This window comes from Osmerus eperlanus, chromosome 20 (genome assembly GCF_963692335.1).
Source record: "Osmerus eperlanus chromosome 20, fOsmEpe2.1, whole genome shotgun sequence".
In the NCBI taxonomy this organism is placed as follows: domain Eukaryota; kingdom Metazoa; phylum Chordata; class Actinopteri; order Osmeriformes; family Osmeridae; genus Osmerus; species Osmerus eperlanus.
The window spans coordinates 10116512-10130296 of record NC_085037.1 but is presented as its reverse complement, the minus strand read 5'-3'; the positions used below and the strand labels follow the sequence as shown (position 1 = coordinate 10130296).

The window sequence follows — 13785 nt, the reverse complement described above, 5'->3', positions numbered from 1 at the left end:
TTCGACAAGGTGCTATGGGTTCACAAACACACACGAGAGAGGGAGTATGGTGACAGACACCAATGGACTGAGATGGTTTTAGTGTGAAAGAAATGGAACAATAATGGAACAGAATCAAGGCAGACAGTAGGACTCCCATTGGTGCCCAAGAGGACACTCTGAAACTGACATTAGAACCTCTTTCATAACTCAACTGTAATTACAAGCCATTACTACCTGCCATCCTCACCCCGGTTCATCTTTTAACAGCCAACGTGGCGTCTTTTTATGACTCCTAGACGCCAGCTCAGAACCTGGCACAACCTTGTCAGAGCATGTAAGGGAGAGCTATGGTCAAACACACACAAGGCCATAGACCTCTATTCACATCTCAAATCCAGAGACTCTAGTCAGGCTTGTGTGTGTGTGTGTTTGTGTGCGTGTTAAAACTCTCTAAGCTCTTAGACCTTGTCTGACTGAACGTGTTTGGCCGTGTTAAAACTGCCCTGAAATCGATCTGAGATTATCCTGATAATCCAAATTTACAGTAATCTATCCCACACCATAATCTGGGCCAGGATCCACTGTCACTCTGTTTCTAACCATCAGAGAGGCTTCTGAGGTGGTTCACCTTCAATTAAATCTGATGGCCTTTCTCTCTCTTCCTACATCTGTCTTTCCAGACTCTTACATTTACATTTAGTCATTTAGCAGACGCTCTTCTCCAGAGCGACTTACAGTTGGCACAGGGACATTCTCCCTCGAGGCAAGTAGGGTGAAGTGCCTTGCCCAAGGACACAACGTCATTTTGCACAGCCGGGAATCGAACTGGCAACCTTCAGATTACTAGCCCGATTCCCTAACCGCTCACCCATCTGACGTCTCTTCACAGATGCTAGCATTTCTCATTTATGTGCTCGTCACTCTGACTGATGCACACGTGCTGGGAATGTGTAACGAGTGTGCACATGTCTGTGTTTACGTGTGTCTTAGCTGTGTGTTTCTTCTACTCGTGTGTATGTGTGTGTGTTTGTCCGTGACGTCAGCGTGTGTGTTTGTATGTGTGTGTGTGCGCACGCGCGCGAGTGTCTGGGTGTGTTGTAATGTTTGTTCACGTTGGCTGCATGTGTGTGTGATCATGCTCTGGTAGCCAGAGAGCTGTGCGGAGAGAGGAGGGCTGTGTGTTCTGGTCCTGTCCATGTTTACTGAAGTCACTGGTCAGTGCTTTATGACAGCCGGCTTAACGGTCCATTAACGGTTGAACACAAGAAACTGGCCTTGGTTTGCCAGCTCTATGATTTTGGGACATTCTCCTCTCTCTCTGGGAGCCAACATACACTCACACACACACACACACACACACACACACACACACACACACACACACACACACACACACACACACACACACACACACACACACACACACATTGACACTCATTATAACACAATACACATTTTTTAATTAACCCTTGTGTTATCTTCGGGTCATTCTGACCCATCAGTCATTGTGACCCACCGTCGTATTGTGACAAATTTACCTCATACAAAAACAAAGTGAAGCATTTTCTTTTAACTGTCGGGCTGTCTCAGACCCCCCACATTGGAATGGTTAAAAGAAAATTATTTGTATTTGTTTTTGTATTGGGTAAAATTGGGTAAACACAATGATGGTTCGTTATGAACCTTTGGGTCATGTGACCCGAAGGCAGCACAAGGGTTAAATTAATTTAAACATTTTAATTAAAAACAAATATTCAAAGATTATAGGTCTACAGTGGGAAAGTTGGGCATTCCACTACTATGAGACATTTTCATCAGACCGACAAAATATAGGACACCTGAATGTGGTGATCCCTCTGTAGAGTGCCATAGGATCAGGTCATAGTTAGAAAGACATGGTATCCTATATATGACACATTTGTTTGTCGGTCGGCTCAGACTGTATTAAGAGGTTGAGTAAATGTGGAATGCAAACTAAATCCATTGCCTGGAGACAAGCACAAGCAACAGCAACAGGTAAACATGACGTAAAGGCGTTTGTCCCCTCCTCCCAACCTTCCCCACCCCCACAGTCCCGCCTGCTCCAGCTGCGTCCGCCGCTGTCCTGTCTGGCTGCCCGGTGTCTGCTCTGCTGGTCCCCGCTCTGCCCCACTCTTACCCCAGACCCAAAGCCTCCCTTGCACCGCCCCGGCTACCGAACTCCAGTGGATGCACTAGCTTGCAAATATGACAGGCATCGCCGCTGCGTCGTTCTTCTCCAACTCCTGCAGGTTCGGGGGTTGCGGTCTCCAGTTCGAGTCTCTGGCCGAGCTCATCGTCCATATCGAGGACAATCACATCGGTGAGTCTGAAGGGGGTGAGAGGGAGGTTTCTAGCTAGGTGGCTAGCTTGATACGCACCGTAGCTAATAAACGGAGGCTAATGCTAGGCGAAATTACGCTAGGGCACGGCACCAAGCTACCGACTGTCTAAACTGCATTCCGCTAGCTAGCTAGACTACGGACCAGCCTGACTCGCTGCGTCAAAATTATTTGCTTATTAGCTAGATAGCTACAATTGGTACGAGGCTCGAACATTATGTGTGTATTTTGCATTGTTCTTCTGCTAATATTGTTTGACATGGGTGCATAATGTCTCAAAGTGGTAAACTAAGCTTTAGCTCGCTTCTAGCTGGTAGCGTTTTTTGCAAGGAGACGAGGCAGTGTTTACGTTTAGGCCCATGTTGCAGTGCTGCGGAGCACCCTTCGCGCTGATTGTTTATTGGGAATTCCGTGTCTGTCGCCATTGTCAACCCAAAGTGTCGCTTTCATGTCACTTTTCTTGAGCTCACCTTTGAAATGTATTCGAGTAGGCTGTGCATAATTAAGTGTAATTGTCTTGATTATGCTTGAATGCATCGTTGAATGCAATGCATTCCAACGGTTTTGTGTGAATGGAATGTTTGAATAATCCAGTGGTGTTATGCGTGGAATTAATTGAACTTGTTGCGTTATTGCACCGTTAGAAGCAGATCATACAAAATCTAAATGTTTCGACCCATATCCTCTCCAAATCAGCCCATTGAAATATAACTGACCTCACTAATTTTATGCACTCGTAATAGGCTATAATCCTACTGAAAATATTAGAATCAGTGTTGCAACAGTGACGCACGCAAAGATGATTAAGCCTGTGCTTGAAATATGGGGCATCAAATTGGTCTCTTTCAAGCTAGGATGTGACTGGTGATAAACTCCACAGCGTTCTCTGAGGCGAGGTGATGACTCACACACATGGGCTGTTTGGTCCATTTGTCTCGTGAATTTGGCTATTAGTGGGGAATGGGGTAGAATACATTTCCAGACTGTTTGTGTAGAGTTGTCCTGGTAATAAAGAAGGCCTTGATTATGACCATGTCTGGTGTTGAACACAGTTTAAATATAAACATTTATTAGGTTTCCCAAATCCTGTTGGATTGACCTATACATGCCCATTCACGCTATGATTGGGTAGCGGGCACTGCAGTCATGAACCAAATGTTAGCTAACCGGTCCATGTGATTTTGATCTAAAGATGCCATGCAGGCTTAGCATATCCATGTCCTGCTCTCTGAATGGAGTCTAGTAAAGGGGCGTGGTAAACGGATGCTCCACTGAGGCTGTCGCCATGGAAACTGGCTGTGTCTGAGGGGGATGGGGGCAGCCTATTGGCCAAGGAACAGCACACCTGCTGCCCTGCAAACAAAGAAGGCTTCGAGCCTGCCAGCTGTGGCAGGGATGTCACTAACGGTGATGTCATCACTCAGTGACAGCATGTAACAGAAAAGGGCAGCGTGGAATAATAGGTAGATCCTTTTGTCTTATGCCCATGAGATGATTAACATCATCCGCAGCATTAGCCATTAGCCACACAGGGATTGGAACTGGCTGTAAAGGAGCCGTTCATTCATATGTTATCCACTCATGCATGGCCTGGTATAGTCTATTTATTAGCCTTGTGTCTCGATCTGTTATTAAGGCTAGTGTGATCAGGATCAGGGGAATAGTGGCACTCACATAGTCAGTTATACACCAGTGGACAGGTATCTGATCCAGTCCGCAACTATCTCAGAAGGTCTGTCTGTCTCACTCTCACATACACACACACACACACACACAAACACACACACATACACATGCGTACCCGCCCCCACACACACACAATCACTTACATGCCCCCCCCCTCCACACACACACACACGCACACAATCTGGCATCTCTGTCTAACCTTTGACCTCCCTAGTCAGCTGAGCAGAACCAGAGATCAGCTGTCACATCCCTGGGGTCAGAGAGTTGGCCACTCTGCTACTCTACAATGACTAAAGCAATCAAGATCAAGTGGGCTAGTCAGTACTTACTTACATGACTGATATCTGTTAAAAACAATCTTCACTGAGTCAAGGTTCTGGACAGTATGGAGGGATTTCGATGGAAATAGGTGCCTTGCCGCTAGCTGTACAACACTGCCTTCTTGTGTCCAAACAGTTTTTTCTTTCTATTCAAATTCACACCAATGAGCCAAAACATTATAACCTGTCTTCCAATATGCTGTTGGCTCGCCGTGTACCGCCAAAACAGCGCCAACCTGCCGAGGCATGAATTCTAGAAGACCCCTGAAGATATCCTGTGGTATCTGGCACCAGAACGCTAGCAGGGGATGGCCGGTCAGTTGTGAGGGGGAGCTGCAGTGGGCCGGACTGCTTGGTCCTGCACATCCCACAGATGTTCAGTCAGATTGAGATCTGGGGAATTTGGAGGCTAGGGCGACACCGTGAAGACTTAGCCGTTCCCAAACTACGCATTGTAGCAGCGAGCATTATCCGTTTGAAAGAGGCCACTGCCATCAGGGAATACCATTGCCATGAACGGGTGTACCTGGTCTGCAACAACGTTAAGATAGGTGGCATAAGGTCAGATGAGTCTGTTTATGTCTGTGTGGCAGGGCGGATGCAGTAGTCTTAAGGTGTCTCAGTAAGGTCTGAGGAATGTAGTGTTGTCATTTGTATTGCTGTCTGCCACAGTTTTGTTTTCCTTCCTGCACAGGCTCATACCTGTCTTTCAAACAACTGCATACCTAACCCTCTGCTCTGCGCTGAGAGAGAGGGAGGGTGCTAGAAAGGGAGGGAGAGGCAGAAAGAGAGCCATAGTTGTCCTCCAATTTGTGACCAGAAGATGTCAGTCTTGCATAACAATTCCACAGAGTCTGGGCTCTGCTATGTTGAGTGCTAACATACTGTTTCTTTACTTTCTAGAAGTCTAGAAAACTATTCAGAGAATAGTTTGTATTCTACCAGCCCATGGCGCAAGAACGAAACCTTACTTTATGGGCAACCTTGGTACTTAAATGTCAGTTCCGTTTTGTGAGATAGGCTTGAAAACTAGGGAAGGGTAAGTTAGTAAACATAATTCACGATTCACACAAACCAAGTGGTGTCACATAGTCCTTGTGTTTAGCGATTGAAGGATGCGTGGTCATAGTGCTACGATCAGGACCTTGTTTGTGTTTGTGAGGAGGCCTGGTTTGTTGGATGCCATTTCCTGTCTAACTCCGCTCACCTCGGTGTTGAGTACTTTCTGAGGTGTGAGACGGAAGGGACAGAGTATGTGTGTGTGTCCTGTCTGGAAGTAACAAAGCAATTAGTGCTTCCCAAAGAAGACATCTAGACACGCACACACACATGCACACACACACACACACGCACACTATGAGAGCTTGCAGAAATCTGAGGGCCGGAGTGCCCCATCAAGTTTTGGGAAGTAGTGTAATTACAGAGAGGTTTGCCTTCCCCCAAAATCCCCCTTCTCTCTCCTCTCACCCCTTCTCTCTCTCCCTCCATCCGGTGCCCTGCTGTGTCAGAAACACATTAAACACACTGTGGCTTAATTAGCAGGCTGGAAAACAAGCCCTGCATTCTTTGCCTGCTGTGACACACACACACACACACACACAAACACACACACATGCACACACTAGTGTACCAGTAGAGGCAGTGTTGTTCTGTCGGTGTGAGATGGAGTCTGTGTTAGCATGATCTGTCAGATTGGTGATGAATTGAATAACAAGGCAGCTCATTTCGAGTTTGCGTCTACAGTGTGGGCCCTTTGTGTTCAATGTACTGCACGGAACCACAATATACAGGCACACACGTGTCACACAAACACATTCTGAATCCACATGTAATGAAACGAGTCAAGCCACATAACCACACCTGATAGAAGCACAGTACATCTCTGTGTATAGTATGCTTCCATCAAGTTTGATTATATGTCTTAGCTCGGGAATCGGGCTAGTAATCAGAAGGTTGCAGGTTCGATTCCAGGCTGTGCAAAATGACGTTGTGTCCTTGGGCAAGGCACTTCACCCTACTTGCCTCTGGGAATGTCCCTGTACTTACTGTAAGTCGCTCTGGATAAGAGCGTCTGCTAAATGACTAAATGTAAAAGTAAGCTCAGCACTGTGTGTGTGTGTGTGTTTGACAGTCACCTAGGGTCTCAGGGGTTGCAGTGCACTTGCTTCCTGTCCTGCTAGGTGAACGGAAACCATAAAGTTAGGGAACATTTATGATTGCTCCGGCTTTCTGTGCACCTGGTTGACTTAATTTCCACTGAGCCCACCACACACACACACATACACATGCACACACACAGGCACACAGAGACTGAGGGGCATGGGCACACAGACTGTGCCATGGCGTATGGTTTGTATGTGGTCGCTGTCCATAGAAGACATGCCTGAGGAACACGATAGTTTTGGTCAGCTATAATGCTGGCTTTCTGTGATATACTCCCAGTCGCTTTCTCTCTCTTTTTCTGACTTCTCTCTGCCTCCTGTCTCTATTTGTGTGTGTGAGAGACTGTGTGTGTGTGTGTGTGTGTTGTGAGTGTTCTGGTATCTGGATCTCAGCAGCAGGTAGAATGATTAAAGCACAGCAGTAAAAGTCTGCTGAAGACCACCTCAGTGGACCACCTCAGACGTGTGTGTGTGTGTCTGCTTCTGTGTGTATTTCTCGTTGTGTGTGTGTGTGTGCGTGTGCACACGCAATTCTAAACTGTAGCCTAGTATGTGTGCTCGACTGTTCATAGCACACTTCTAAACATGTATGTACAATGTGTCCCTGAGCACGTGTGTGTGGGTGCGTGTGTGTGTGAGCTCTGCTCCTATCCTGCTCGTCAGGGTGTTTGGGTGTTTGCTGGTCTCTCCTTGGTGTTCCTGTGCACTGTGGGAAGTCTGCATTCCTACCTAATTATGAGGTGTGAAAGTATGAAGACATAGTGCTGGTAAGGCCAAAACACACACACGCACACACACACACACACATACACATGCACACCCAGAGCTTGGATAGAGAGAGAAAACTGAGCTTTTGTTAATTATTGGAGAGAGATAATTTAGCTCATGGCCATTATGGTGTAAGGGTACAACATCTGTGAACCATTACACACATAGCCATGATTATATAAGCCTAGATTCTGGCCTACACACACACACACATTAAATGAACATATTTCTTTTTTGGCCACACGATGGCACTTTCAACACACAATTGTTTCAGTGCCTCCCTCCCCCGTCCTGTGTTACACACACACACACACACACACACACACACACACACACACACACACACACACACACACACACACACACACCCACACCTCCCCAAGCACACACACACACCTACTCACACTCATGTTTTTAGGTAGGGGGCCTTTTGAAGTTTGGCATTCTTGCCTTGGGCAGTGGAAGCTGCCTACTGTTTCTGAGTAAGCATATGTGTGTGTGTGTGTGTGTGTGCTCGGATACTTTGACGCAGAATCTTGCCTAGACCATATTTACTATTACCCACTTCTCTCCCTACCACCAGATTACAGAGAGGGCTATGTACCGATGGAAAAAAGAAACACTGGTTGTAAATTAGATTGCCCGCTGCTGCTGTAAAAAAAAAACTGATGCTATTTAGTGAAGTATTTCAAATGTATGTGTGAGCTACGGCTAAACATACGACACAACCTTACACAGAGAGAGCTGTGTGAGAACCTGTAACGATCCAGCTGACACGCCCATCCTCTGCATGTTTGTGTGTGCGAATGTGCATGTGTGTGCGAAGTGTGAAGTATGTCACAGGTTTGGCTTCGTGGCAGGACCTGTCTGGCACGATAGCTGATATAGTACTGAAGTGCACACTGCAGGTATTCACTGCCCCGCTCCTGTCTTCATATCACTGTCTAGCCCTGCCATAATGAACATCTGTCTCTGCCCCCCCCCTTCCCCTCAGACACAGACCCCCGGGTGCTGGAGAAACAGGAGCAGCAGCAGCCTACCTACCTAGCCTTGAGCTACATCAACAGGTACTCACACACACACACACACACACACACACATACACACAGGAATCCATAGAGGGCAGTGTTGCTCCACTCATGCAGCTTTGTGTGCATACTGTATGGCAGACTGACCCTGAGTAAGCAGTTCCACGTGTTTTGCATACGTTCTAGGCCATCTCTCAGTGCAGGGGCCCCATGCTCTTGAATAGCACAATGCCAAATCCAACGTTTCCCTACACATCCTTTGTTAAACCGTCTTTAAGCTGGTGGGTCTGGGCTGTGGTAAGAACCCAGTCAGCCTAGCTAGCCTAGCTCTGAGTCTGCAGTCCCACAGTGATTAATAGCCGAGCTAATAGCCCCGTTGGTTGAGCGGTGTGGCTGTGTATTTACGGGGGTGTTGAGAGACTGTCTGGTACACGGCGGGAGCTGGGATGACTGATCCCTTCCCAGAGACACTGCCGTGAATCATCAGTACAGCCGCACCAAACCACAGAATAAGAGGGAATGCTCCACATGGGCACCAGTCTTAGTCAAAGACTTAGCACTTAGGTTACAGTGTGTGTGTGCCTGGGCAGGTTTGTATGGTGAGCCAGAATTCCAATTGAACCTCTCTTAAATCACGAGAGTTTAAAGGGAAAGATTTTACCTCCTCTTAAATCAGGAAGGATACCGGTTCATGCTGTGATCTTTGTTAAAGTGTGAAAGTAGTCATTATAAATGTCTCTTAAAGACGAGCTAGTGTCATGATGAGATGCATTCTAACTGTGTGTGTGTGTGTGTGTGTGCGTGCTCGCGCAGGTTCATGACGGATGCGGCCCGGCGGGAACAGGAGACCCTGAAGAAGAAGGCCACGCCCAAGCTGTCGCTGTCCATCAGCGGGGGCTTGTCTCGCCACAGCGTGGCCACGCCCCCTCGCCACACCAGCGGCAACCTGACCCCGCCCGTAACTCCTCCCATCACACCTTCCTCCTCCTTCCGCAGTAGCACGCCTACAGGTACGACAACAGGTGTGTGTGTGTCCGGGGTTCGCTGGCGTGCGATCCGTCGTCGGCATTAATCGCTAACAACAGGCTGTTGCTTTTTGTCAAGAAGGTGAAATGTCGAGTGTGACGGGTAGAATACCGTGCGTCCAGTTTGACACTGTTCCACGTTCTTGTGGTGCGCGTTCCGGGGGCACGTTCAAAAGCCCACTTCTGTTCGAGAGGGAGGTGAATGCAACTCTCCTGTTCTGTGTGTGCTATAGGCCCCCGGATCTGCAGCAAGCGGCCGTTCAACGCTGTGTTAATTACACGCCAGCTGTCATGCTGCGTTCACATGGGAGTGTGTGTTTCCCCAGCCCAAAAGCAGATGTCCAATTCCAGCCCAAATGTTTTCAATCGCAGTGTTGGGTCTGACACTGACACACACACACACACACACACACACACAGACACACGCACACACAGACACACGCACACACAGACACACACATCCTTTCAACATGTGCCAGGGTGCCATCCATTTCCTCCTGCTGGGGTGCAGCATTTCCTGTGTGGTGGGGGGTCAGGGTGTGTGCTTGAGTAGTGGGGTATCTGGATGTGTGTTTGTGTACGCGTGTGTGAGTGGAAAATGTTCTGCACTTAGTAAAGCACTTTTTCCAGGCTGAGCAATGAAGATCACTCCCTTTTAATGATCCCTTTCATAGAACCAACCCCAGACCTTGACACACACACACACACAACAATACCAGGCCGAACACTGCAAAAATCCTAAAACATGACCTGGTTCAATTGCTTAGCGCTCATTCTGTTGAGTAGTGAAGTCTGTCAAAGAAACGACGTCTGATCCTCTCAATGACGCCCTTCTTCCTACGTCAAGTCAAATCCGTGTGTGTGTGTGTGTGTGACCCTCAGGCAGTGAGTACGACGAGGAGGAGGTGGACTACGAGGAGTCAGACAGTGACGAGTCGTGGACCACAGAGAGCGCCATCAGCTCCGAGTCCATCCTCAGCTCCATGTGCATGAACGGGGGGGAGGAGAAGCCCTTCGCCTGCCCCGTGCCCGGCTGCAAGAAGAGATACAAGGTACGCCGCTGCCTCCGTGTCCGTGTGTGTGTGTGGACGACAGTTCAGTCTAGACGCACTGTAAACGGTTGCATTCTTTTTCTCTCCTTCTTTTTCTCTTTGCCTCCTCTACTCAGAATGTGAACGGTATCAAATACCACGCCAAGAACGGCCATCGCACCCAGATCCGCGTGAGGAAGCCCTTCAAGTGCCGCTGCGGGAAGAGCTACAAGACGTCCCAGGGCCTGAGGCACCACACCATCAACTTCCACCCGCCCGTCTCTGCCGACATCATACGCAAGATGCAGGGCTAGAGATGGTCACCGTGCCAACCCCCCCCCCCCAGACTACCCCATTCTCCCGTACCTCACCATGTCCTTAACACAATCCCATTCTCCAACACACTAAACAAGGATCAAGTGCATGCTTTAATTTTTTTTTTTAATAATGTTTTTATCTGTCTTGTTATTGTATTTGTATTATTATTATTTTACGTTACAGTATCTCACTTTTTTAATCGTTTATCTTCGTAGGCTTCTTAAGTGTTTTACGTTGTTGTACATTTGCACATTCTTATGCTATCACATCTATTTTGGTTACTTTTGTACTGACATACGGTGCTAACTGTAAAAAAACAAAGAACGAAAATGAGGAAAAAAAAAAGAAAAGTGTCCAAGTGGGGAGAAACAAATCAGAGGAATAATCAAGAAAGTGCAACCAAGCCCCGCCCCTTCCTGTCACCTGACCCTGATCGTAAGTCAGATTTGCATCTTACTGCTGATTGGTGAAAGTTAGGATTCATCCAAGATCCTAACTTATCCAAGATCTGTGCCTATGCATCAGTTCCTGGGAGAGGACTGGGCAAAAAAGCTTGAGAGTTAAGTTATACAGCAAACTATATATGAATAGATATATAAACAATAGAAAGATATGTAAGTGTATATACAAATATATATATAAGTATCCATGAGCATATACGAAATAGTTACACTTTATTTTCAAGCTTTATTTTATACTTTATTTTTCAAAATGTTTTCAGATGTTATTTCATTCATATTTTATTGAGAAGTGTTCCTTTTATTCCTCTATGGTCCCCTGATGACAAGCATATCTGTGGGGTTCAGAGGTCAGACAGTCTGGTGACTTCTGGACTAGGGCTCATTTCAACACTAGCCATGCATCCTTGCCTCAGAGCCTTCTACATAGCCAATCATCGGGGCTCAAAGCTGTTTACATTTACATTTAGTCATTTAGCAGACTTACAGTAAGTACAGGGACATTCTCCCCGAGGCAAGTAGGGTGAAGTGCCTTGCCCAAGGACACAACGTCAGTTGGCATGACCGGGAATCGAACTGGCAACCTTCGGATTACTAGCCCGATTCCCTCACCGCTCAGCCAACAGACTCCCCATATTTTGTGACACTGATGTGTGGGATGCATGGTGAACGTGTTTGAATGTTCCCTGGATGTCCCTAACAGCCTCACTAGACGTCCTCGTGCATTCCCAATTATAGAACTAGGACTGTGTTCAATGGTCTAGATATAACTACTCTGATTCCCAACATCTAGACAAGAGAATCGTTTCTTTGGAGTCCTTGAACTGCATCACAGAAGCTGTTCGGAGCCTTCAGAGGTGACATGTGGAGCGTTTTCCATTCCAGTTGCCAAGTTATTTTGTTTTTGTTGCCCATGATCGTTGCCATCAGCTCTCTACTGCCAAACACTGACCATACCATGTGCCTAAGGAAGAGGGGGAGGGAGAGAGACTTTCATATGGTTTCATCCAGGAGGCAGCAAGTGTGTCTCATAAAATCTCCTGAGTGTGTGTGTGTGCGCGCGTATGTACGTACAGTGTGTACACTTTTGGTGTTTTGGGGCATGTGAGTGAATGAGTGTGTGTTTTGAGAGATTACCGACTACAACCTTTTACTGCCTTGTGTTGTAGTCCTCAGCATTCCAGTACAGTACGTGGTGTTGCTTTGTAGCCAGGTCTTTCTGCAGTATCTGAGTTGTCAGCCTATATAGTGTTATTCTGATGTCTGTTCCTCTTTATCCGTAGTGTTATTGATGTCTGTGCCAGCAGGCCAACTAGTTAATTGGGATCTCCTGTAGACCAGGAGACTAGTGGCTGTTCAGCTCTCCTAACTGCCTCCCCCCCTTCTGGAGCAGTAGTGTGCAGAGAGGTGTTGTGTCAAAAGGTGGTGCCCATGACAATGTGCCCCCCCCCCCCCCCCCACCTCGTACACAATCGGCCACCATTTTTTCACATGCTTTTGTAAAAACATGAAGTCCGTGTTCCCTCCTTTCCTTCGCACGTACACCCGCGCACCATCTCGCCGTTCTGTTGCCATGAAAACCTTTCTTAGTGACACACGGGTCACTTGGATGGAGCTGTTACACACAGTAAGGAGAGTGGCTGCTCAGCAGTGTTACCACCACTTGACATCACCAGTCTACGGGGTGAAACGATGGGCTGTTTCCAAGTCCCGTTCGCTGCGGCCCTGTCCTTCTAGCCCCTCGCAGCTTCACTTTCCATACTTGGAAATGAGGAGCGGTGGAATGTTCTGGTGTGGGATTAGAGACAGACAGACGGAGAGTCTCCAGGTCAGGATCTGTCAAACACTCCTAAACCTGTCCTCTTCCACAGATACCAAGGTCGCCATGGGAACAATGCAGATGACATTGTTTAACGGGGCCAGTGACAGTATTACACGTATGGTGTTGGAGGACATGGCTGTGTGTGTGTACAGGGAGAGGGGGCGGACAGGAGATTTCAATATACTGTGTACAGTGAATGTATTGTAATGTGTCTGTTGTCAAGTGCTTTTAAATTATATTTTTATATGTCACGTGGAGAACGCTGTTTCCTGTTTTGTATGGAGGCATACAGATGTTGTAAGGAAGGTAACTTGTATACTGTCAAACTGTCTTTCTATATAAGAAGCTGCTCCAGAAATGTAAACACCATTACATGGAAAATAAATAAAGTTCAAGCTCAGTCTTTAGTCCTGGGTGGTTCAGTCTTTAGTCCTGGGTGGTTCAGTCTTTAGTCCTGGGTGGTTCAGTCTTTAGTCCTGGGTGGTTCAGTCTTTAGTCCTGGGTGGTTCAGTCTTTAGTCCTGGGTGGTTCAGTCTTTAGTCCTGGGTGGTTCAGTCTTTAGTCCTGGGTGGTTCAGTCTTTAGTCCTGGGTGGTTCAGTCTTTAGTCCTGGGTGGTTCAGTCTTTAGTCCTGGGTGGTTCAGTCTTTTCAACGTTAAGGTGACACGTCAACCCTGAACATCATAGGACAAGATGGCAACTGGATCCATTTGACAAGCATTCTTTATTTCCTAAAGATCTTTTTAGATGTGCACATTCAAACCAACAAATACGTCCTCACATAGAAGGGAGTGTCTGGAGAGGTAACACACACAGTCTAGAATTA

The 13785-nt window shown here is 47.1% G+C and overlaps 1 protein-coding gene across 2 annotated transcripts; it reads left to right on the top strand.

Annotated features, from left to right (window-relative positions):
- The first annotated feature begins 2000 nt into the window (after window positions 1-2000).
- LOC134040594 (juxtaposed with another zinc finger protein 1-like) lies at window positions 2001-13360 on the top strand. 2 transcript variants are annotated; one of them, XM_062486556.1, is made up of 5 exons: window positions 2001-2323; window positions 8273-8345; window positions 9120-9328; window positions 10214-10383; window positions 10500-13360. In XM_062486556.1, the coding sequence occupies exons 1-5, from the start codon at window positions 2209-2211 to the stop codon at window positions 10674-10676; spliced, it is 744 nt and encodes a 247-aa protein (XP_062342540.1). In that variant the 5' UTR covers window positions 2001-2208; the 3' UTR covers window positions 10677-13360. The 2 variants fall into 2 exon arrangements, with proteins under 2 accessions (XP_062342540.1, XP_062342541.1); XM_062486557.1 differs by having other exon boundaries at window positions 2009-2323; window positions 9120-9316.
- The last annotated feature ends 425 nt before the right edge of the window (window positions 13361-13785 follow it).